Here is a 23,660-nt window from a genome sequence, read left to right as displayed (position 1 = left end):
TACCCTTAGTGGTTGGGCATGGGTTTGGCGTCCTACATCAAGGATCTCACTGCTTTTCTTAGTTCGCAATGAACTCTGTTGTAGCACAAGAAAAACAAAATTTAGCATGGTTGGAACAAAAAGAATTACACCAAAGAAGCAGGGAGACCATGATCTACTCGATACATTAATTAGTAAAAATAATTTGAAGTGTTTTGAAATCAAAGTTAGTTGCTACATTAATTACTGAAAATAATTTGTAATTTTAATTGTTATGTTCCTAGAATGTTCTCATAGTTAGAAACAAATGTCACCACCCTCCTTGGAACAAATATTTTTTTGTATCGAATCATGGAGACCATGAGTTATTTGCTATATTAACCGGTTGCAACAATTCGTGATATGAAGGGGGGCAAAATCAGGAGTTATTTGCTACATCAATTATCTGAACATATTTTGGTGTTTTGCGTTTATTGTTTCATGTAAAGTTGTGGTAACTGAAAACAAACTTTAGTTGCAATGTAAGAAATTTTGGCATTGTGGAAACAAAAAAAAATACATTGAAGCATGCATGGAGATAATCAGTTATTTCTTACTACATTAATTGGTTGAAATAATTCAAGATTTTTTTAAGGGGCTGAATTAATATGTTATCTGCTACATTAATTAGTCAAAATATTTAGTGGTCTACATTATTCGTTTCCTAGAATGATCACAACTAGTCCGATCGATCTGGGCCAGGATTGGTATACCCCTATATCTTTGAGATCAGGAGAGATATACGAATAAATTTTGATAACCATTCATTAATTGAGACCAACACGTCGATCGACTCAAGTTTTTCCCCTGGGCTCATGATGCTGCTCTTTTGGCCTATTGAGATTCGGGGGCGACGTCGATCGAGCTAGTGTGTGTGCCTAGTGATGGCAATAATACACTATCCTCCGATCCGCCGAGCAGTGGGGACAACAAGATCCTGGACCCTCCCCCTCTCTCTCTTTCCACCACGCGGCCGCGCTCTCTCCCTTAATTTCTCTCTCTTTATTTCGCCGCTCACACTCAATAAGTAGAGAATCTTTAGCGTAGGATATCTCTTGATTGTCAGCATCGATCCCCTTCCTTCCTTCCTCCATATAAATCTTCCTCAACTCGATCATGGAGGCCTGAGACCTGCACCCATCTCATACTGCAACACAACAATCCCCTCCACAGAACCCTCTCTCGCCCAAAGAAGAAGAAGAGGCTTCGAGGAAGAAGACGAAGAAGGAGAGCCTCCAAGCCGCGCGTCCCCTTCAACGTCCCGAGCAAAATTTCTGGATCTTTGAGGAGCTGCATGCACCCTGCCGGGGCTCCTAATTAAGGTGATATTTTTCTCCCTCTATGCTTATCTGCATGCCATGGCCTGCACGCGCGCGCGTCTTAGTTTGCATCGCCGGCAGAAGCCTTAGGCCCCATGGTCCATGGAGGATTACAGAAATCAAACAGAGCTGCAGGATCATTGCGTCTGAGCACATTCTTTTCTTTGGCAAAACAAGAACAATATTTTTGAACCCAAGAACCCAACTTCCTGGTCTGTTCTTCTCTTCCATAGTAGTACCATCCCAATTGCTAAAGAACCTAATTATTTCTAGAGTCCTTGGTGTTATTATTAAATTTTTGGAGCCTTTATTGTGCATGGGTACAGTTGGAAGGCGCAGAAACAGTTCTCTTCTAGAACCTTTTTTTCTGGATATTACAAAAGAAAAAAAAATCTCAATGGAGTTCACCCGTTCTGGAAAAGTACGTGCAATGATGTTTGCTTGTCGTCCACATGTAGCAACATCCTTCTGTCCAAATTCCTTTTCAATTTCCGTTTCATGTTTATGAGAAAGAAACGTGCACTTCCTTTTCATTTTTCATTTCCAGTTCATACATTGAATACTACTTGTACTGGCTAGTCCTGCCGATCGAGGCTGCAGGAAGCACCAGCTGCGAAACATTAAACCCATGTGTCGCATGGTCCTTGATTTACATCCATCATGCAACCAACCCACCATCGTGTTAGCTCATCCTCCATTGAACCTGGCATTTGCTGTACATTTCATGCTAGCTGCGCTTGATGTTTCAGTCAACATCGATCTCACACGAGTTAATCAGCGGGTTTATTCTGAATCTGCGTCGCAGTCGAGGGAAAGTTTGCAACTACTATTCACTCAGGTATATTATGTCTGGAAAAGAAAATAATCCCATTTTTTTAATGTAGGTACTCAATCAAACTCCATAAACATTTTCATGTAGTTAGGTGCTGACCATGGCAAAGGCTGCACTTGCACCCTGAGGCCTGCATACATAAATAGACAGTGAGATGATGCCAAGTTGCCAACACCTTGTGCAGAAAAGGGAGGACAACAAAAGGAGAGGAGGAGGAAGAGCAGGCTAGCAACAAGCCATGCATACATGTATGATGGGCCCTTGAGCTTGTGGTGGTGCCTGATCAGGTACTATTTCATCTGAAACCAGCACAGAGCGTTAGTGCCGTGCATATAACACTACTGTTTGTTCCCCTGCCTTTTTCAAGCCACACTGCAGACAGAGTGCAGACCTCTCTCTCTCTCTCTCTCTCTCTCTCTCTCTCTCTCTCTCTCGGATGTTTATATGCTACAAGCTGGAGTTTGGTGCATGATGAGGCTTCAAGGGACATGAGTTGCATGAAGGCCCCATATGTCTTCCTTAATGCCTTGATGCTTTGGGACTCAACAAAATACTATACTCACACATAAAAGTGACACAAATCTTGAGATTTCAGGGATCCCAAATTCCCACAAATCTTGTTCTCTTGGTTGTTTTTTTACCCCTCCTGAAAAGCTTGGATTAAAGTATCTGCTGTTTGACCATCAACCTAGGTTCAACCCAGTATCTAGGTATCTTATCTCATCCTTTGAGGAAAATCTAATTTACCTTATCTTGGATTTTTGCTTCCTTAAAAAGCTTCCTCTTACAGTACCTGTGTCACTAATGTGGCCAACACACTGTCTTTGTATTGGATGATGAGTATGCACACAGGTCACATCAACAAAGAGGTGAGATGAGCCTAATCAAACAACAGGACCCCTAAAATGCCACCATGCTGCGTGTGTGTGTGACCAACTGTGAAGTCATGCTTGCATAAACCCCAAGGAAATGCATACAAACAAGTTCACATCAGCAACATACTTTTTTTTTTTCAAAGATACTCTGAAGGTGAAAGGCTGTTGAGAGCTAGCTACGAAGGATGGGGCTCACACAGTGGAACCTGTGGTCCTGAAAGCTCCTCTCGCTTAAGAGTGCATATAAATTAGCAGGGACCTGATTGTGCCTTTTCTGTAAAGGAGATCAAGGGCCACATTTTACCAGGAGCTCAAGCTTTTTAGCTGTTAGATCTTAAGGTTTTCTGGGTTTTCTCTATAGTTCATCAAGGTACGGATCCACTTAAATTAGCATGATGATGATAATGATGCATTGCATCTGTTTCGGTTTTCTTGAGTATTTTTGTATCTTTTGGCCAAACTGCATTTTATTGATTATGCTTCTCGTCCACATGTTTTACGCGTCAAGTTTCTTCATGCTCATATTCAGTCGCTTGTTTAATTTGGAAGGACTTATTTGTTTTTCAGTTCTGATTAAGACTGTGGAAACAAACTGCGTCAGTAGTTAGCTGAAACCTAGGCGATTGTATCGTAGTTATTTTATCTATTTTTGTTCTGGGGTTTTATAAGTTGTAACCAAATAAGTTATTTCTCAAAAAAAATGTCAAATGATACTTTTCAACCAATGAAATGACAAATCACTAAACTACTACCTTCTATCTGTATTTTCTCAAAGTTTGATGTTTGTTCAGTAATCGACCCAGAGGATAGCAGATCAACAAGTCCTTGACAATGAAGTACATGAAGCTTGGGACGAAACCTGACACATTCTACACCGAACAGGCCGTCAGGTAAATATTCAAATTTTCATCTTTGCAGCCAATTTTATACCTGCTGGGTGTAACAACTTAAGAAAGAGGTTGCCCATTTCAACATTACAATGTCAACAATTAATACAGGGTTTACTTGTGGCATGACAGGTCAGTAGCGTCAGACATACCTGCTGATCTTATCATACATGTCAACAATACGAAGTATCAGCTACACAAGGTAGGTTTGCTCATAGATGCAAAAGTAGCCATCATTGTACTTTTTACATTTCATATGTCTCGCTTTCTCTGAAATTTTAGGAAAATATGAACTAGTCATAAGAATCATTGCCTCGATTTATGAATATAAATGTCAAGTGAAATGCCTTAGGTTGACACCTAATATGATGCGAGGAACTTCACCCCTGAAAAGATTTTGTTCCATATCCGAAAAGCAAAGTTGATAAAAGAAAGTACTACGTGGCAAAGGATAGGACACTCCGAACCAGATATCCATGCTCTTCAGATAGTTTATCAGCTCACATGTTAGCCTTTGCCATTTTCTTTCCATAAGAAATGTCATTGGTGTCCTTGGCGCCTTTACTAAGCCGATCGCCGCTCGCCGCTCGCAATGATTAGCGTGCATCGATCAAAGCCTAATCATGACCTCAAACCGACTCTATCTTTGTTTAACCATTCCTTTCGGATGGCAAACCCACATCTGGTGTGGGTTCATAGGACTGGGGATCTGCTTTACCAAAATTGTCAAGCTTCACTTACCAAAGGAAGCATAATTAATGTGTGCAGCTCCCTTTTCAGATCCACGCTTCAAAAGCTTCTCCTGAATAACATGCAAACCTAGCTACTAAGGTATTAAGCAAGTTGGTAGAATAGAGTGGGGTTGTCTTTCGTCATGTCCTCTGGGTGTCACTGGTTGGTGACTGACAGGGGCCTTAGTGATGAATGTGAACCACTCTGCTTAGGCTCTTGTTTGTTCATGAATTTTGGTTTTGCCTAAGATCCTAAGACTAATTTTTACAACAAGTGAACACATGATCGCATTAAGGTTCAGGTTCAGGTTCAGTTGGTGTGTTGTGCATGAACGCAAAGAACAGGGGGCATAACTGTGAGGAGAACTTCAGCGGTGATTATAATATCCCCAAAGAAAAGTAGTGTAACAGTACTCGCGTTGTTTCAATAATAAGTAGGAGTATTTATTTTACTGCAAAACTATTTTACCAGGATTGCATCTAGCTTTTGCATTTTAACTTTGGAAATTTTGTGACACAGTTGGTCTGAATTCTAATAAAAACAACTTTAAATTATAATAAGAACAGGGTACATAACCGTTAAAGCAGCCACATTAAGTTTGAAGAACAGAACTATTGGTCTCAATTTCTCTGCAGAAAAGGAAAACTTCAGACAACACCTCTTAGTCAATTACTTCCAGCAACACGTTTCCAGATTTCAAGATTAAGATCATATCACACCCAAAAGCAAAAGGAGTTGGAGAAAAATAAAATGTTAATCTTGACACATGAGTAGAAGCTGTAGTTATAGGGCAGATAGGAATTTTGGTCCTTTCCCCTTTCCAATGTCCAGCCTCTTGATTTCAGGTGTTTTTACCATGTAGTTCCCCCTCCTCCTCAAGTGCGGTCTCCTGCAGCGCCTCTGCTCCGACACCGACGACGGCGAGCCGGTGCCAGTGGCGCTCCACGACATCCCTGGCGGCGAGGAGGCGTTCGAGCTCTGTGCTAAGTTCTGCTACGGCATCGCCATCAGCATCAGCGCCAGCAACTTCGTGCCAGCGATGCTGGCGGCCCGGTTCCTCCGCATGACGGAGCACGTTGCCAAGGGGAACCTCGTTGCTAAGCTCGAGACCTTCTTCGACTCCTGCGTCCTCCAGGGCTGGAAGGACTCCATCACCGCCCTCCAGGCGGCATGGCGGATTTCCGGCTGGTCTGAGAGCCGCATCGTCCAGCCGTGCATCGACTCCATTGTTGAGAAGATCCTCCTCCCAACTTCAAAGGTTTTTGGGAAATTGTGATTGATAGTGGTGGTTATTTGGCGCCAAAAACTGAATGTTTAGGTGCGTGTGTGTGCAGGTTTCGTGGTCGTACACATACACGCGGCCGGGATACACTAAGAAGCCCCACCAGTCGGTGCCCAAGGACTGGTGGACGGAGGATATCTCGGAGCTGGACATCGAGGTGTTCCGGTCGGTCGTCTCCACCGTGCGCGCCGCGCGCATGCTCCCACCGCCCCTCATCGGCGAGGCGCTGCACGTCTACGCATGCAAGCACCTCCCGGACCCGCTATACTGCGCCAGCGCTCCCGGCGTCAATGGCCAGGCGCAGAGCTCCTCGATGGCGGCAGACGCCGAGGAGACGATCGCGAAGCAGAGGCGCGTGCTGGAGACCGTCGTCACCATGATCCCCAGTGACGCGGGGTCGGTCACTGGACGGTTCCTTCTCCGGCTGTTGCGTGTCGCGAACTACGTCGGCGCGTCGTCGTCCACGCGCGCGCAGCTGATCCGACAGGCCGGGTCCCAGCTCGACGAGGCCAAGGCGGTGGACCTGCTCATCCCCCTGCCGTCGGACACGCAGGCGTACGACGTCGGCGCGGCGGAGGCCGTGCTGGAGCACTTCCTGGCGCAGTTCCAGCGGCCGGCGGCGGCCGACGAGCGCCGGCGGATGAGCGTCGCCATGGAGAAGGTGGTCAGGATCTTCGACGAGTATCTGCAGACGATAGCTCTCGACGGAGAGTTCCCCATCGGCAAGTTCATCGACCTAGCCGAGTGCTTGCCGGACATCGCCCGGAACGACCACGACGGCCTCTACCACGCCATCGACACCTACCTCAAGGTCACAAACTAAGAAGAAAAGTATTTTAACTTTTCTTCGTGGGATGATCTCGTCTGATAGATCAAATTCGGTTTATTGATGGCAGGAACACCCGGACCTGAGCAAGGCGGACAAGAAGCGGCTGTGCCGACTGATCGACTGCCGGAAGCTATCGCCGGACGTGCGGGCGCAGGCGATATCCAACGACCGGATGCCACTGCGCACGATCGTGCAGCTCCTCTTTGTCGAGCAGGAGAGAACGGTCGGCGCGGGCGGCAGCCATGCCGTCGCGCCACCGAGCCGTGCTTCCGTGCACGCAGTCTCCGGTCTCACGGCCATAGACAGAGAGGACGAACCGGCGCCCACTGACCACAAGTCGGACGTGCACCGGCCCCGACGGGGCGCCCATGCGGAGCGCGCGCAAGGTGAAGCGGCTGCAATGACGAGGTCGCTGTCCGCGTCGACGAAGACGGTGGCGAGGACAGAGAGGACAGCAGAGGAGAGGGGGAGCAGGCTGAGGAACAATTGAAGTGTAAATGCAAGGAGCTTTAAGAATTGATGACCAGGGATGAGATCCGGATGAGTGCACATGGGACATGCTAATTTCTTGCTTCTGATCCCGGCTCATCCTTCCCAATTTGTTGATATACTTGTGATTCTTGATCATTTTTTTCTCACTTGTTTTGATTTCAGTGCATCCCATTTTTTGGGTGGGAGATGTGAGAGCAATTCCAATAGTATAGCCAACTGCTGGCTATAACAAGATATCATATCATTTGTAGCAATCTTATAGCTAACATGTATAATAGTTGGCTACAAGAATGAAGCACTTTACTAACATATGGCCCACCTTTCACTCTCACAAAGTGCCAGAAAGACGCGAAAGAGCTTTTATTGCATAGTAGCCCACCTCCCTTCTCTCTCCTCTTCTCTCTCCTCCAACTCATCTAAAATATATTATTCAATGTCTTATAGTCAGCTGACTAGACTCTATTGGACTTGCTCTGAGGGGGCATCCGGGTTGAGAAGGGTAGATTTTTGTAAATAAATGGAGGGGAAATAATAATTAAGTGGCTATATTATTATTCAATCTAGGATAGCTCACACTAATCAAAGGTGTACATGCATGTTAGTCCTACTCTTATTCTTCAATTGCAGTATTCTCTCCATCCTAAAGATTATGTTCGTAGATACATTTGAATTTAGATAAGTCTGCGATATTTTTTTAAAACCAAGGGAGTAATTAGTTCTTGAGATTTCTGAGATGTTCCACAGATCTTCATGCAATAAGTTGAATGTACTGACATGCAAGTACCAATCTCTTCATCCAAACGTATACCCAGCCCTTCAAGACTCATGACATTTAGCTCACTCAGAGTACATAAATAAACTAGGCTTAGTAGGGTTAGACTAATTAAGATGATGATGACAACACCGATATGAGTTATGACAATGATGATGTAGAAACACAATTCAAAAGTCATTGACATCCATTGTACAAAGGCTTTAAAGTCTTAGAAACAAAATTTGTATTGATCGTAGCAACTCCTCTGATTGACTTTTGGATCTGCAGGAACCCTTTGAGATTTTATTTGACGTGTGTGCTTCATGTAAGAGCAACTCTAGCATACACTAAAAAACATAGGTTTAGCATCTAGGTATTTCGTAGTCCCTCCATAATGGTTTACTCACTCAGTAGAAAATTAGGAAAATCCCGTCAATTATACACAATTAGATTTAACTATTGGTTCGCTTAATTGGCCAGTATGCTTGGATTTTTCCTCAAAACCATTCCTTCCGCATATCTCCCTGTGAAGTAGCGTATGTAATCTCTCCACCAGCATGCCTTTTTTTTTTTTTGGGAAGCATGCAAGATATTTTAAAGAAAAAATAGTCATAACTTAGGTTTGGTATTTTCTGGGTAGTAGAACACATAAAAGGACTCCTCACGCGGATTTTGATTTTTTTATATTTATTCTTTTTCTTTTAAAATTGGGTCAGAATTGACGGCATGGGCATTCATGTCAGATGGTCGAATCTTTCAACTTCTTTGTGGATGCTGCATACCACCCTACTTGGGTACCTTAAAATTATTTTCTCCAAGTTTCTATACCAAGCTAAAGCACGTTGAATTAGTTTTGGAAAATCACCCGAAACTCATTTAAATGGGCAAATGTAGCAAGAAAGCGAGAAAAAGTCATATCCGGAAAATGGACATCCCACAAGATCTATGCGAAAATTACATTTGTTCGTTTTTCATCTTACTTGTGGTAGTTGCTTCACAAAAAACTTTGGCACTAGAAAATTGGAAACAAAATTGTGAAACAATGTTGGAAATTCTAGTTAAGAATGTTGTTTGTCATGCCAAGACACATTTTTTGTAAATTTTGGGTGCATTATCATGAAAGAATCCATGAATGTGGTCATTCCTTTCTCATCTGGCTTGAAAGCCAAAATAAGTCATACATGATAGCAGTTTTTTAGAAGACTTTTTAAAAATAATTGTCATAACTTAGGTTTTTCTATTTTCCCTAGGGTAGTAGAACACATAAAAAGACTCCTTGCGTAGTTTTTGCATTTCCTTTTTTGATGTTTCTTTGATTTCTTTTTAAATGGGGTGAAAATTGGCGGCATAGGCATCCATATTAGATCGGATTGTCGAATCTTTCATGATCTACTTCCTACAAAAATTACATTGGTTCGGTTTTGCATCTTATTTGTGGTAGTTGCTTGACACGAAAGAACCAATTTTGGCACTAGAAAATTGGAAAAAAATAATTGTAAAACAATGTCGTAAATCTAGTTGGCAATGTCGTTTGCCATTCCAAGACACACCTCTATTCAAAATTTGGATGCATATCAAGAAGGGATCCATGGATGTGGCCATACATTTGTCATTTGGCTTGAAAGTCAAGATAAGTTATACATGATACCAATTTTTTAGAAGACTTTTTAAAAATAATTCACATAAATTAGGTTTGGTATTTTTCCTTGTCAGTAGAACACATAAAAGGACTCCTTGCACCAATTTTGCATTTTTTTATGTTTCTTTGATTTCTTTTAAAATTGGGTCTAAATTGTTGGCATGGGAAAAAATCTTTCAACTTTATTTCTGGATATTGCCTAGCACTCTACTTGGGTACCTTAAAATTATTTTTACCAAATTTCAATATAAAACTAGAACACACTTGGAGTTTAAATTTTAATTAGTTTTGAAAAATCACCTGAAACTCATTTTAATTGTCAAAAGTAGAAACAAAGCGAGAATAATGGACATCCCACATGATCTACTTTGTGCAAAAATTGCACTGGTTTGGTTTTGCATTTTATTTGGGGTAGTTGCTTCACAAAAAAACAATTTTGGCACTAGAAAATTGGGAAAATATTATTTGTAAAGCAATGTTGAAAATTCTAATTGGAAATGTTGTTTCTCATGCCAAGACACACCTCTGTTCAAATTTTGTGAACAAGCATGTAAAAAAATTCACCCTACATGATCACCACAGAAATATCGAGCTTAAGGCGGAAGAGGCTCACTGACAACTCTGAACGTGACAATCCCCGTAGCTAAGAGTATCCCTGGTATGTGCATTTTGTATCATCATAATAGAAACTCGTAGGACTAGTTGATATTGTTATTTGCATTAATATGTCATTACTTGTGCATTTATAGATGATTTATGGGTTTTCCTATAAAGTTCCTTTATTTCTGTTTTAACTATGTCTGGCAGAAAGCCTTGTGTTAGTGTTTGGGCATTACAGCAGCTACGAGACTTAAAAAAAGAAAGGTCAGAGGACACGTTTTGGAATTTTCAAGATGAAAAAATGAGCTGAAGTGGGCAACCTGGAGATCAACATGCTGGGAAATAGGGCATGTGGTGCGAGGCCCACCCTAGGTCGCACCAGCTAGGCTCTTTTAGACCTTGGATGTCGTCTCACCGATTCCTTTTGTGTACTTATATACCCTAAAACCCAACATGGCCAGAAGGATAGAGATTTTCGCAAAATAGAGTGATGCACCACCACAATCTTCATTTCGAGGGTCAGATTGGTCTTGCTCTCCACGCTGGAGAGGGAGATTTCGACGCCATCTTCACCACCATCGCCATCAACACCATCTCCATCAACCATGTGCTCACTCTCCATCACCATGAGTGAGTATTTCTTTGTAGGTATGTAAGGTGGATGGGGATTGGATGAGATTGATTATGTACGCATGCATATGTATCGAGATTTGATGCGCTCATCTTGAGGATATTCTTGTATGGTGTTGATACACCTTTTCTATGTGTAAGGCTTGTTTCTAGGACCCGAATGACATGATTTCAGTACTGAATTTTTATTGCCCTATCATACATATGAGTTTGGTATTTATCTGCAAAGTGTATTGCCTATTATTATGTTGAACCTGCGAACCCTAAAGTGGCAGTTACGGAAAAAAAAAAGAGGAATATTATTGTGAGTTTGGTATTTATATGCAAAGTGTATTGCCTAATATTAAGTTGAACCTGCAAACCATAAAGTGGAAGTTAGGGGGGAAAACAAGGGGAACATGTGACAGTTTGAGTATATTGTGTGTTCATGGAATGCTAATGCTTTGTTCCGGGTTATTCAAAAAGGTATACCTTAATTACATGCAATTTCAAGTTGGCCCCAGTGAAATGGGCATGCAGGACAATAGATGTTGTGCAAATTATCTTAATTAGTATGCATAACTATATTTGGATCACATACCTACACACAACGGAATTATAGATGAACATTATGTTATTTTTATCACATTACATGATCAATCGTATTCATGTAACAACCCGTTATCACCTCATGCCTACACTTTTGGCAACTGAAGTTACAAGTTCCCTACTTTCGGTGAAAACTAGAAATCTGCTTTTATTGTCTATTGCTTTTTATAGCTTTGATTCAACTGTTGCAGTCACCAGTTCCTTTTTGAGAATATTGATACACAAGTGTGATTGAGAGTGAGGCCTCAATTGTTAAAGTCTTACTAGTATTCTTGTGTTCACCTTTAGTCAAACTATAAAATTTGGGTAATACTTCCCATCGAATATTTCAGCGATCCCTATACTCGTGAGTATCAAGACATTTTCTGACGTCTTTTTTGGAAAACCTAGCTTCATTGGTGAGTCCACTTGTTATCATTTACTTTCTTTCCTTATTTATTTATCATCATGTGAAAGGATACGGAAGTCTCTAAGAAGGTTATGATGCCTTCCACTGCTCGAATAGATAAAGACTTGCCTATCAGGCCATATTTTTCACATAATACTGCTACTACTACCGATATTAGAAAGAAAATTGGTGCTTTAGCTAGTTCACCATTGTTTAAGATGTCATCTAATGCTGAAAGTGAGTTGTTGGATGATGACATAGCTAAAAGGGACAGCCTAATTTATCTAAGCTTTTGTCCAATGATTATATATAATCTAAATATGATGAAGATGAACTCTACGATGAAAACATTATTGCAACTAGTTCTAAATCAACACCTTCTAAAGAACATATTGCTTTCACTAAAGCTTTTATGATTATTTATTCAAATGATTTAGACATCTAAACTTTCTATTCTAATAATATAATTTGTATAACATATAAATAATATTAACTTGATTAAATTTACTATATAAAGGTATGCGCACGTCTAATTTATATTCAACCGTGAGAGAGGGAGTAGATTGGTGCGGAGGCCTCGGAGTCTCCGGCATCTGCGAGCCCAATTGGCACACATCGCATACACCCAGGCTGGCCCACGGGCCCGCACATAACTTAACGCACGCTACCTTGATTGCGTTACCTTACTTTACGTCTTCTTCGCCTGGTAGTGCCCGCATTGTCTACGTCTTCCCTGCTTGTGTGACAGGAACTACTCGCCCGTTTTAGGGTTAGGGGCCGCCGCCGGCGGCCGGACGAACCACCGGAGCTGCGCCTGCGGCGGCGCTGCCGCCTTCGCTTCCCCTCCCCCATGCCCCCCACCCTGCAGATTGGAGTTCCCTCCCTCGTCACCGCGTTCCAGTCGCCTCCGCAGCCACCGGTTTCGAGTACCCTATCAAGTACTCTCTCCATCCCCAGATTATTTTCTTGTCTTGTTTAGCTCTAGTGCAGATCTGGTTAGGGTATATTTATTGCACTTTATGTGTACATATCATGAATTCATGAGTACCTATAGTCTTATTGGGTAACCTAGGCCTCTCCCGTTCGAAAATGTTGTTTATAAACATATGCATTGTCTATTAAATTTATATTCCCCGCAAAAAAAAAAATTGTCTATTAATTTATTGGCGATGGACTTTCTAAGGACGAAGAAATTGCTCAGTCCGACTAGACACTTGTCTAGGACTTGCCCTCTCCATGATAAATAAATTCCGGTTCGAGGTTTAAAGTTTCAGTTGGTCATTGCAGTTTGCAAGTAGCTAGTTCTGTGTAGCAATTTTGGAGTGGAAATGACTCACAACTGACAGATTAGACTGTGCCAAAGATTTCTAATGGAACATGAATGCCCTATATTTTAAGTATATGTCTTGTTTCATTTTGTACAGAGTTGTTTCCTTGTAAAACATTTCCTCCTAATGTAGTGGGCAGTGCTTTTAATCCTTTCCTGCTGTGATCATCTATGGTATTTTTGCAACTGATTTCGTGGATATTTTGTGCAGAGTAGACCATGTCTTCAAGGGCAAGAGGAGGTGTGCGCCGTGGCGGGGGCCGGGGCCGCGGCCGTGGGAGAGCTGATGTGGCAGAAAATTACATGGATTACCATGAGACACCTGTACCTTCTTCTCCAAGTACCATTTCTGATAGAGAGGACAATGGCGAGTTCACTCCGGAACAAGCCCCTGCTTGCTGTGTAGGACCTGTGGAACCTGCATCTAGCACGCTACTCAATCCTAAGATTAACCACCGTTCTGATGCAATTTTTGGTGATCAGGTTAATCTCAGCACAATAAATGTTTTCTTATTTCACCGATAACAAGTTAATAGAATGGAAATAATTTTTGCAATATGTAATACTGAATTATATATTATTGCAGGCCGTGGATCAGTTGAAGCTGCGTCACCACAAACCATTAAAATTTCATGAGAGATATCGTCCTTATCTCAGGGATGCAGGACTTCTGGGGCTCTCGCAAATTTGCCAGAAAATGCCTCAGTTGGATAAAGCCTTGATTACTGCTCTTGTTGAGCGTTGGAGGCCAGAAACCCACAGCTTCCACTTGGCTTCTGGGGAGATGACAGTTACACTTCAAGATGTTGCAATGTTGTTTGCTCTTCCTATTGATGGCCGCCCGGTTTGTTGTACTACGGATCATGATTATGGGCAGATGGTCGTTGATTGTCTAGGTCACGATCCTAGAGGTCTATCAATGCCTGGGAAGTCCTTTTTGCATTACAAATGGCTGAAGAAGCACTTCTATGAGTTACCAGAAGGGGCTGATGATCAGACAGTACAGAGGCATGTTCGAGCATATATCCTGAGCCTCTTATGTGGGGTGCTCTTTCCAGACGGGACAGGAAGGATGAGTCTGATATATCTTCCACTGATTGCTGATCTTTCTCTTGTTGGAACATACAGCTGGGGCTCCGCAGCCCTCGCCTTCCTATACCGAGCCCTTTGCTCTGTTGCCTCCTCCCACAATATCAAGAACATAGGTGGTTCTTTGCTTCTCTTGCAGCTTTGGAGTTGGGAGCACTCCCATGTTGGCAGACCATTGGCTCGGTCTTCCCTATGCATGGAGACAGACATCCCACAAGACTTGCCCCCAATTGGCTTTCGTTGGGTTGGTGCTCGCGCACAAAGTCAGAATGCTACTCGCTGTCTTAAGCAGTACAGAGATGAGCTAAACCTACAGCGAGCAGATCAGTTGAAATGGGAGCCGTACATGCTCATCGAGTCGTTGAGCTTACCACCACTCTGCACAAAAGATGCTGACCTTTGGATTACTCAAGCACCGTTAATAAATTTTCCTATAGTTGAGATGTATCTGCCTGAGCGAGTGATGCGGCAATTCGGACTCCGCCAATGCATTCCACCACCTTTTCGGCCCACACTGCAGACATTACATCGTATTAGTCGACGTGGTAGAGAGCGTGAGAATTGGGAAGAGACGCATCATGAGTATATTCAGGAATGGGAAGCACGGCGGCATCGCATATTTCGGGAGGCTGAGCAATATGATTTGTCATCTTACGACGAGTATCTGCAGTGGTACTCTGGAGCTACACGGAGGTATCTTGTGCCATCAACCAGTGATGATGCTGAAGCAGGACTTTTATGTCCACCTGATGATTCCTCTGATCTTCAATACAAGGCCAAGTCTCCTATGATCCGCAAAGCGGTAAACCATGCATTACGTTCATATAATTAGATCCTGCATATGACTGAACTAATATTGATCACGAGTGCTAAATGTGAATTGTCCAAGTAGTCCATACATACTTAGTATTAAACATGAATTCTTTCCTGTAGGTTGATAAGCTGCATGGTATGATGAAGAAGGCCAAGACAGCCATGTCATCCACAGCTGATACAGCCACACAAGCCTTAGTTTTTGAATTTTTGCATGGTTTTGAAGATGTGCTCCATGATCTTGGTGAGATGAAGGAAAAGAGTGGCCCAGAGGCTTCACCTTTTGGTTCAGCTACTGGTTCACATGTTGACTCAGCTGCCACCCACAATGAGCCTCAACTTTTGCTTGAAGTTGAACAGAACATTCTAAGTGACAATCAAGAAGTTCAATACCAGGAAGATGAGGACCTTCATACAGTGGAGCATGCTAGATTGACCCTAGAACCTATGGATGAGGAAAACCAGTGTTCCAACAATTTATTACTTGGTGTGGATGAAAATTACGGTTCAGCTTCATTAGCCACTGAGAACTGTGAGACAGCAGATTTTGTCATTCCACAGCACAATGAGTATGTTGATGAAGCCGGACATCCTGCCGAAATGGATCATAGTTTACTTCTGATGGAATCTATGCCTCTGCGTGAGGAAAATAACGGTGTTGACTCTGCGCCCTCTCCTGGACCTTCACCAGCGCTGGCAGCAACATACGACTCAGCAATGGAAAATATCAACTCAAGCACGCAAGGTGCCGAGCCATCTTGTCCACAACAGAGTGTCGATGTCGAACTGGAAGCTGCAGTGAAACATACAGATGGCGGAGAAGGATGACAGTTATAATGGTGCTTCTTCCTCCAACCCTTAGTTCAAGCCGAGCTATTGATTGAGTTTAGTGTCACGTATGTAGTGATTTGAATGTAGATGACATTTTTTTGGAGATTAAGTGTGATTACTATTTCTGGTGTTATTGGGTCTGTAGGTTTTATTTGTGATGTAGTCATGTAGCAGCTTGCATATCTTGCTAACAAATATCCCAGGCTGATCTGCTAGTGTATAGAGGAAAAATTGAAGGTCCTTGCACGTCTGAGTAACAGCTTTGTAGTGATGATGTCTGCCTTTTCTATGCACTGTAATTTTTTTAGCTTAGCAGTGTGAACTTGCTTTGATGAACCATCATCTTGCAGCAGGGTAGGCAGAAACAGCTGTGAGCCATTTTATTTGTCGAGATAATTTCAAAGTCTTTGTTTGCAACTTTGCATCGAGTTCCTTTCTGGCCTTGGCAGTTTTAAATTTGAAATATCACTCGGTGGTTTTTCATGTGGCATTTTCAAGTTCCACTGATGTTGATTTACATCACCCTAGGCTGATTGCCTGCAAGTGCGAGGGCATGTGACAAAATGTGGACTAGCAAAAAGGTCGAGTTATCTAGAACTTCCCCTCTACTGAGGTATGGTTTTACCTTGACCTTCTGATCATCTTGTACACATATTTTCAGTGTTCTAGATCTTCTTCCAGCTTTTTAATGTTTGATGAACTGTGCTCTTCCAGTGTTAGCTACTAGTATAAATTGTAGCTCCGCTTAAACCTAGACTATTCCTTATAACTATGTTTTCTTCAACTGAACATGTTATTTGTCTTTTTTTAACATGTTATTTGAAAGGCCTATATATTATGTAAAGCATCTCGGCCATATATCAGTTATTGCTTGCGTCACGATTCTATCAGTTGTACGTGCCATGGAACTATATACTATTATACACATTCAGTATTGGCAGTGCATATCAAATCATGGCTTCAGTCAGAACTCAGAAGAGCAGTTTGTGGTTAGAGTCAGAACTCTGCAGCAATGGCTTCATGGTTGGAGTAAAATTATGGGACATGATGTACATCTTTGCACAGAAATTTCTACTTTTTCCTTCCTGGTCAAGCAGAATTTACGTCTTGTTTTTGTACAGAAGAAGATATCCTTGCTATCTGCAATTCTGACTACATGTCTTACATGAGTACATGACCCATGTGCACAGAATCTAGTAGAGATAAAATTCAGTCCCAGCTCTCATATTAACAAATTGGACTGCTTTTGTGAAAGTAAAAAAATGTATTCTACGTCTTTAGATAACACGGCCAGACAGAGATTTAGAGAATTTTTTTTCTTGCACTAGGCCCTAAAATGTTGATACCATGGTTGATACCATCATGAACAAGAGCATGCATGTTGCGCCTTTGTTTCGCTTCACAACTGATGCTTTGTTTTTAACATGGATTTACTTTGTAGCGCTGCAGTATGCTTGGATCGGATACCAGTCCCTGTATTTAATTTCCCTGGGCTAGGAAGATACAGGCTGGACTTGATAAGAAGCACGTACGCATGTAATTTCCCTGGGCTATGGAACAATCGCATAATCTGAAAAGAAGGAAGTTTCTGTCCAATTCAATTCTGCATAAAACAGATATATCGTATTGCATTGTTTGCCAGAAGAAAGAGTTTGGGGTATGGGTCTCCAAAACCTTAGAGATTTGAACTTATGCCTCCTAGGTTCGTGGATCAGAAGGTACCATTTAGATGGTAACAAAATTTGGAGACATATTGTTGATGCAAAATATGATTTCTCGCCGAATATCTTTTTTTTTTTTTCGAGAATACACCATGGAAAGGTGTATCAATCACATAGAAGGTGCCAAAGATGGCAAAGTTTGCGCTACCCACGGGGGGCAGCTCCCCAAACACACGCCTACTCTCTGTGCTGCCACGGTACAACGGTCGGATCATGAAAAACAAAGAGTATGCCATGGAAAAGCTTGGCTAGGCGCCACCGCTTGAACTCCTCTCGCACCTTGTCCCTGATGGCGCCATGAGAAGCCACCGCTCCTTTGAAGACCACGTCGTTCCTGTGTCTCCAAATAGACCAGAAAACCAGGAGATGGCAGTCCACATGTCCCATCTGTGAGCTGTCGGACAAGCTCGGGACGTCCACCACTCCAACAGATCGGTGTCTGGCTCCAGGAGCCACTCCTCCTTGCCCCAACACCTAAGAGCCCACGTCCACGTCTCCCGTGCAACCACGCAACCCAGCAGCACGTGCTGTAAGGTCTCCGGCTCCTGATCACAAAGCGGGCAGGCCGACGGACACGGTAAGCCACGGCGTCGAAGCATATCCGCCGTCCAACAACGGTTCTTCGAGGTCAGCCAAGAGAAGAACTTGCAGTTTTACGGCGCCCTAGACCGCCAGATCTCCTCTAAGACGGAGGCCCTCACCTGGCCCACGAAGAAAGCTCCGTACGCCGACTTGGCGGAGTAAATGCCATCAGTCGACCACCTCCACAGCAGCACGTCCTCCCGCTCTGGGTCCAGCTGTACGTTCGCCAACCTCTGCCACAACAACAAGAACTCCGGGAGGGCTGCCTCATCCATGTCCGGCCCACAATCCCTCAGCCATTGGCCGTCCAGGCCCTCTCTCACCGAGCAAGCGGTGGCCCTCCTACGCGAGACCATCTTGGCCACATTTGGTGCAATCTCCGCCACTTCCGAACCATCCAGCCACCTATCGGACCAAAACCGAGCCCGCTCGCCATTGCCCAGAACATAGCAGGTGGCCGCATCGAAGATAGCGGTGCAGAGGCTGGGGAGCTGAATGTTAAACTCCGCCCAGGCCTTAGAGGGGTCCACCTTCTGTAGCCAGGCCCACCGGCAGCGGAGAGCAAGATTAAGCAAGCGGAGGTTCGGAATACCTAGACCACCGAGGTCCTTCGGGGAGAGGTGTAATGTGGGCAGCTCAATCTGTTAAAGTTGGCTACCGTTGGAATTTGGGTAAGGGCGATAAAATCCTGTTTTGGGATGACATATGGTTCGGGCAATGTAGCCTCGCTATTGTGTTCTGGGATTTGTATGTGATCGCTAATGAGCACCATGTCACTATTGATAGTGTCTGGAATGGGGTTGAGTTGATGATCTCCTTTAGGAGAACTGTATCTCCCACGCTATATAATCGTTGACTTGACCTTGTCAACCTTATGACCACCATTTCCCTCACTAATGAGGACCTGTGTGGATGATTCACCCTTCTGGGGTGTATTATGTAAGGTCTTTCTATGCAGTGGTTAATAATGGAGGGATTACTCCAGTCCATACTCCTGCTATTTGGAAACTTCCTATTCCTCCACGGATCCATGTGTTTTTGTGGTTGCTTGCTAATAACAAAACCCTGACTAGAGATAACTTACACAAGCGTAGGCATGTTGAGGATCGATCCTGTCTGTTCTGCTCTGAACCTGAATCAGTAGACCACCTTTTCTTTGTAGCACAACAGATATGGGAGGCGTTATCTACTGTTTTCAAAGTTCAGCTAGGTTCTGATTTTGAATCGATTGCCCGTTGGTGGGTCAGTAATAACAAGAATGCTGTTTTGAATATCTTTTGCTCTGGTGTGCTTTGGTCCTTATGGTCACTAAGAAATGAAATGTGATTTCAGGGGCGAAGCTGGCAAGGCATGGATATGGTCTGGGGCAAAGTCATTGGGAACATAAGGAGATGGTGAATTCTCTGCGCGGGAGATTCTTGCTGCTTCGGAGCTTCTACCTGGGCGCAACACACAGTGACGACCGTCGCTGTGATCCTTGGCCGTAGTGGCGGCCCATCTGCAACCTCCATGGCGGAGGCCCTCATGGTCGGCTGCTGGAGCTCGACGCCGCGGGGGAGTCAAGTGGTGCGTCCCCGACTCTCAAGTGGTAGCCAGGGGCTTGATCTTCGCGCCGGACAAGAGTATTCGAGCGTCCTGTGCTCGGGACTCGGCGGTGACGCCTTGAGTCCGCCGGCGATGGGCGGAGGAGCACCTGGACTTGATTGCTTTTCCTTCTTTTTAGTCAGGGTGCTTTGTGCAAAGTGGAAGGCCTCTTCTTCAAATTCTAGGTTTTTCAGGGCAGTAAATGCTAAGGGGCTTTTCTGTAAGATGTACCTGCCACGTGTGTTTATATAATTGCTCCACCGGGGTCTTTTGACCCCAATTCTGTGCACACAAAAAAAATCTCTGCGCGGATGTGCATTCAGGGCTTGCTGGACCGGAATTTGCTGGAGCTAGAAAAGATGAGAGGTGAACTGTTGCGGATAGCCTGGAAGTGACCTTATGCTAGGGCTGTAGTTGATGTTTTCTTATAGCAGCTGTGGCCTTCCTCAGTTTCTAAACCCCCTGTTTGTATGATGTTTCCAATAGTCTGAAGTGAGTAAGCTGTAGCTCGTTCTGTCATGGACCTGGATGCTGTTACTTGGTTGCATTTTAATAAAAATGGAACCAGGGGGAAGCCCCTTTTCTCTAAAAAAAATTTATCGTATTGCAGTTCAATCGAGGATTTACATGGATCGATCCGAGCTCTGCATGAAACGGTTACATCGTTTGTTTACATGGATAGACCAACCAAAGCAAAACTACAATTGAACAGTTTTACACTCGTTGTGCGTTCCACATCGCCACTGGAATCGTGAAGGTGGTCTTCTCTGGTACTGCCGGTGGGATGAACTTGATGCGCGGCGTCTTCTTTCTCGGCAGCACGACGAGGGAGGGGTCAATCTTTGGAGCGGCAGCGGGGCAAGGAGCAATGAACCGAGAGAGTTTGAGCGCCTTGGCTGCCGTGAGTCGCTTGTTGGGATTGCAAGTGAGAAGCCCTTGCAACACCTCGAATCCAACATCAACCAGCAAACCCTAACATACCACACCCCGCCTCCCAACCCTCCCGCCGCCGGCAACGCCGGGGGGTGGCAAAGATCTCGGGGCGTAGCGGCGGCGGGGGCCTACCCTCGTGACGCGTCGGGAACGGCGGCCATGGAGTCTCTCGCGCGGCGGCGGCCCTTCCGCCTTCCAGGGCGGCGGCGGTCGGACGAGGTTGGAGGGGCGGCGGCGACCCTCCTGGGGACGATCCAGCTGCGGGCTGCGGCCTCCCCGCCTCCCATCGGCGGCATGCCGGCGGTGGTGGCTGGTGGTGGCGGACAGCGCCTTTCCCTCCGCCTCTCGCCGGTGAGGGGCGATGATCTTGGGGTTCTCCCACGGTAGGAGGACGCTGGGGGTAGCAGCCTTGGGTTCGACGGTGGAGGTGACCCTCTTCTTCGCCGGAGAGGATCGGCTTGCGGTTGGTGGTGGTGGATCTTTTGATCTATCACCGCGTTCCGGCGGCGAGATGGAGGAGCTTGGAAGCCGGCGATGGTGTCGCCGGTGGAGGGTTGGAGTGGCCAGTCCAGGGTGGTCGCCGGCGTGGGGGTCCGACCTGAATAAAGGCGGCGGTCCTAGGGCCTCTCTTGCGTGAAGAGGAGGATCTACCGGAGGCCTGGACTCGTGATCTGGCCGTAGTGTTGAGTTCCGGAAGGCTCCGCCGGCGAATGTAAGTGCTTTTGCCTGGAGTTTGCTGGATCGGTGGTATTCGGTCGTGCGCACCCATGCTTTTATTCCGACCGTTTGGTTCTGGAGGGAGCGGCACGACGCTCTTTTTCTGTGTTGACATCAAGTGACTATGGATCCATGATGAAAGTCGGAAGAAGAGAATTTCATGAAGGCCGGAGGGGAGGACTAGCTAAGGGAGGTTCAAGTCTTCGCGCTGTTGAGGGACTTGCTTGGTGTTACGGGCTTCACAGCAGGGGTATGAAAGTGGGGGCGACAACACAGGTGAAGTTCAGAGTCCTACCTTTCAGGGTGAAAACCCAAGGTCTGACCTTAACTGGTTGTGCGTGGCAATGATCTTGTTGGAGGCATTGTTTTGAGAGCGGGGACTATCTTCAGGGTGAAAACCTAAGATCTTTGATCGGGCGACGACGATGTTAGAGCACTGTTTCCTTCTTGGAGGCGTCGTTTTTTGGAGAGTCTGTATTTCAGGTGTTGTCTTGGCGGTGGATGTATTGCTGTTGTTAGGTCCGAGATACTGTAGCGGGACTTTTATTTTTTTAGTTTCCTTTTTTTTTGGCTGTGTGCATCCGTAGTGCCATTAGGGTGGTGCGTTGTTGCAGAGGCTAGGTGTGTAATTGGTATTTTTTGATATTAATATATTACCTTTATCGAAAAAACACCTCGAATCCTTCCTTGGTCAGCTTCTCTTCAGGGAAGATATCTCTCAGCAGGCTGCTGCGCTTGTGCTCCGCCGGTAGCAGTTGCAGCGCTTGGCGGTGAGAGGCAGAGATCTGAAACCTGGCCACGTCCTCTTGTCCGGCATCCCGAGCACGCGGAAAATACTCCGGAGCTGAACTATCTCTTCTTTGATCTCGTCATCGATCTTTTCCTCATCTTCATCGTCATCCTCGCAGAGGAACAGCGTCTTGCCGGTGAGCATCTCAGCCATGACGCACCCGATTGACCATGTGTCCACCCGCGCGTCATAGTCCGGCTTCCCCAGGAGCATCTCGGGCGCGATGTACCACGCGGTGCCGGCCTGGGTGTATGGCGGAAGCTCAGACTTGGAAATCGCCAGCCCAAAGTCGCAGATCTTGACGAGTTCCCGGTCTTGATGTCGCGGTGAATGACGCGGCGGTCGTGCATCATCTTGGCTCCGGACAGTAGCTTCCACATTAGAGAGCGCACCGCGGTTTCCGGCAGCGGCGGGCCGTGGCGCCTTCTCCACAAGAAAGTTTGCAGGCTTGGCACGGCGACGTACTCCATGCCGAGGAAGAGGTCTCCGGTGGCCGGGTCGCGCACAAGGCACTCGAAGCCGACGACGTAAGGGTTCCCGCTGCAGGTCTCGAGGAATCGGGCCTCACGCAGGAGCTCGGCCTCGGCGACGTCGGGTGGTTCCTCGGTGTCGTCCGGCAAGGACAGGCACTTGACGGCCACGGTCTTGCCGGTGACACAGTGGCACACCTTGTAGACGACGGCGAAGCCGCCCTCGCCGATGCGTGAAATCTCGTCGTACTCGTCGGTGCTGCCAATGCTGGTGCAGCTCCTCTTGCTGCAGCTCGCCGATCCTTGAGTGCCGGTCGCGTGGCTGGCGTCCAGGACGGCGGCAGGTCGCTTGCGGGTGGCCATGGCGCTCGATCGACGGCTTGTTGGTCGCTGGGAAAGCGCGATCAATGCAGACGGAATGGAGGAGACGACGGGCGGAAAGATTTACGCGCAACGGCGATCGATGAAGAAAGTGAAGCCCCGAACTCTACTTGTATTCAGGTTGGAAAGGTCGTCACCATCTTGCTATCGGATTTCGTTAATTTCGTGCAGCCTGCGTTTCCGTTTGCACTGCACAAATGGTCCTCGACCGACTCCATAACCAGCTCCCGGTGCCGCTGCCATGCAGACACGCGGCACGCCCCGTCCCGCCATCCGTTGCGGACAAAACCATGGCGGGCCTTGGGTTCCAGCTAGCCCTGTGCTTCTGGATCGACAATGAGATGAGCTTCTGTGTTCTGTGTTTCAGCTTGCTGATTCAATGCTTGCTGATACTGGTTTGAGAAAGCTTACCATGGTCTTGCTGATGTAATGGTGTTCTTATATGATCACTCTGAACTGAAGGCATAGTTCATTTTCTTTGGAAAATGGTACTTCGGCTTGTCGTTATGGCCTGTAGCGCTTGCATATCACGTCTAAGAACAGCTTGATCTCTTTTA

The 23,660-nt window shown here is 45.4% G+C and overlaps 2 protein-coding genes and 1 pseudogene across 14 annotated transcripts; 2 read left to right on the top strand and 1 right to left on the bottom strand.

Annotated features, from left to right (window-relative positions):
- The first annotated feature begins 917 nt into the window (after positions 1 to 917).
- Positions 918 to 7,412, top strand: LOC127300464 (BTB/POZ domain-containing protein At5g47800). 12 transcript variants are annotated; one of them, XM_051330573.2, is made up of 8 exons: positions 918 to 1,340; positions 2,087 to 2,175; positions 2,354 to 2,456; positions 3,848 to 3,934; positions 4,043 to 4,133; positions 5,526 to 5,921; positions 5,998 to 6,756; positions 6,842 to 7,412. In XM_051330573.2, the coding sequence occupies exons 4-8, from the start codon at positions 3,876 to 3,878 to the stop codon at positions 7,262 to 7,264; spliced, it is 1,728 nt and encodes a 575-aa protein (XP_051186533.1). In that variant the 5' UTR covers positions 918 to 1,340; positions 2,087 to 2,175; positions 2,354 to 2,456; positions 3,848 to 3,875; the 3' UTR covers positions 7,265 to 7,412. The 12 variants fall into 12 exon arrangements, with proteins under 12 accessions (XP_051186533.1, XP_051186530.1, XP_051186532.1 ...); XM_051330570.2 differs by having other exon boundaries at positions 3,836 to 3,934; XM_051330572.2 differs by having other exon boundaries at positions 3,820 to 3,934.
- Positions 7,413 to 12,582: 5,170 nt separating this feature from the next.
- Positions 12,583 to 16,196, top strand: LOC127300463 (serine/threonine-protein phosphatase 7 long form homolog). 2 transcript variants are annotated; one of them, XM_051330569.1, is made up of 4 exons: positions 12,583 to 12,803; positions 13,409 to 13,675; positions 13,779 to 15,083; positions 15,215 to 16,196. In XM_051330569.1, exons 2-4 carry the CDS (start codon positions 13,412 to 13,414, stop codon positions 15,920 to 15,922), a joined length of 2,277 nt encoding a protein of 758 aa, XP_051186529.1. In that variant the 5' UTR covers positions 12,583 to 12,803; positions 13,409 to 13,411; the 3' UTR covers positions 15,923 to 16,196. The 2 variants fall into 2 exon arrangements, with proteins under 2 accessions (XP_051186529.1, XP_051186528.1); XM_051330568.1 differs by having other exon boundaries at positions 13,404 to 13,675.
- A 4,330-nt stretch (positions 16,197 to 20,526) lies between these two features.
- Positions 20,527 to 23,085, bottom strand: LOC127304906 (putative cyclin-dependent kinase F-2; annotated as a pseudogene).
- Between the last annotated feature and the right edge of the window lie 575 nt (positions 23,086 to 23,660).

Source organism: Lolium perenne, chromosome 5 (genome assembly GCF_019359855.2).
Source record: "Lolium perenne isolate Kyuss_39 chromosome 5, Kyuss_2.0, whole genome shotgun sequence".
Taxonomy (NCBI): Eukaryota; Viridiplantae; Streptophyta; class Magnoliopsida; order Poales; family Poaceae; genus Lolium; species Lolium perenne.
This window is presented reverse-complemented; position numbering and strand designations above follow the sequence as displayed.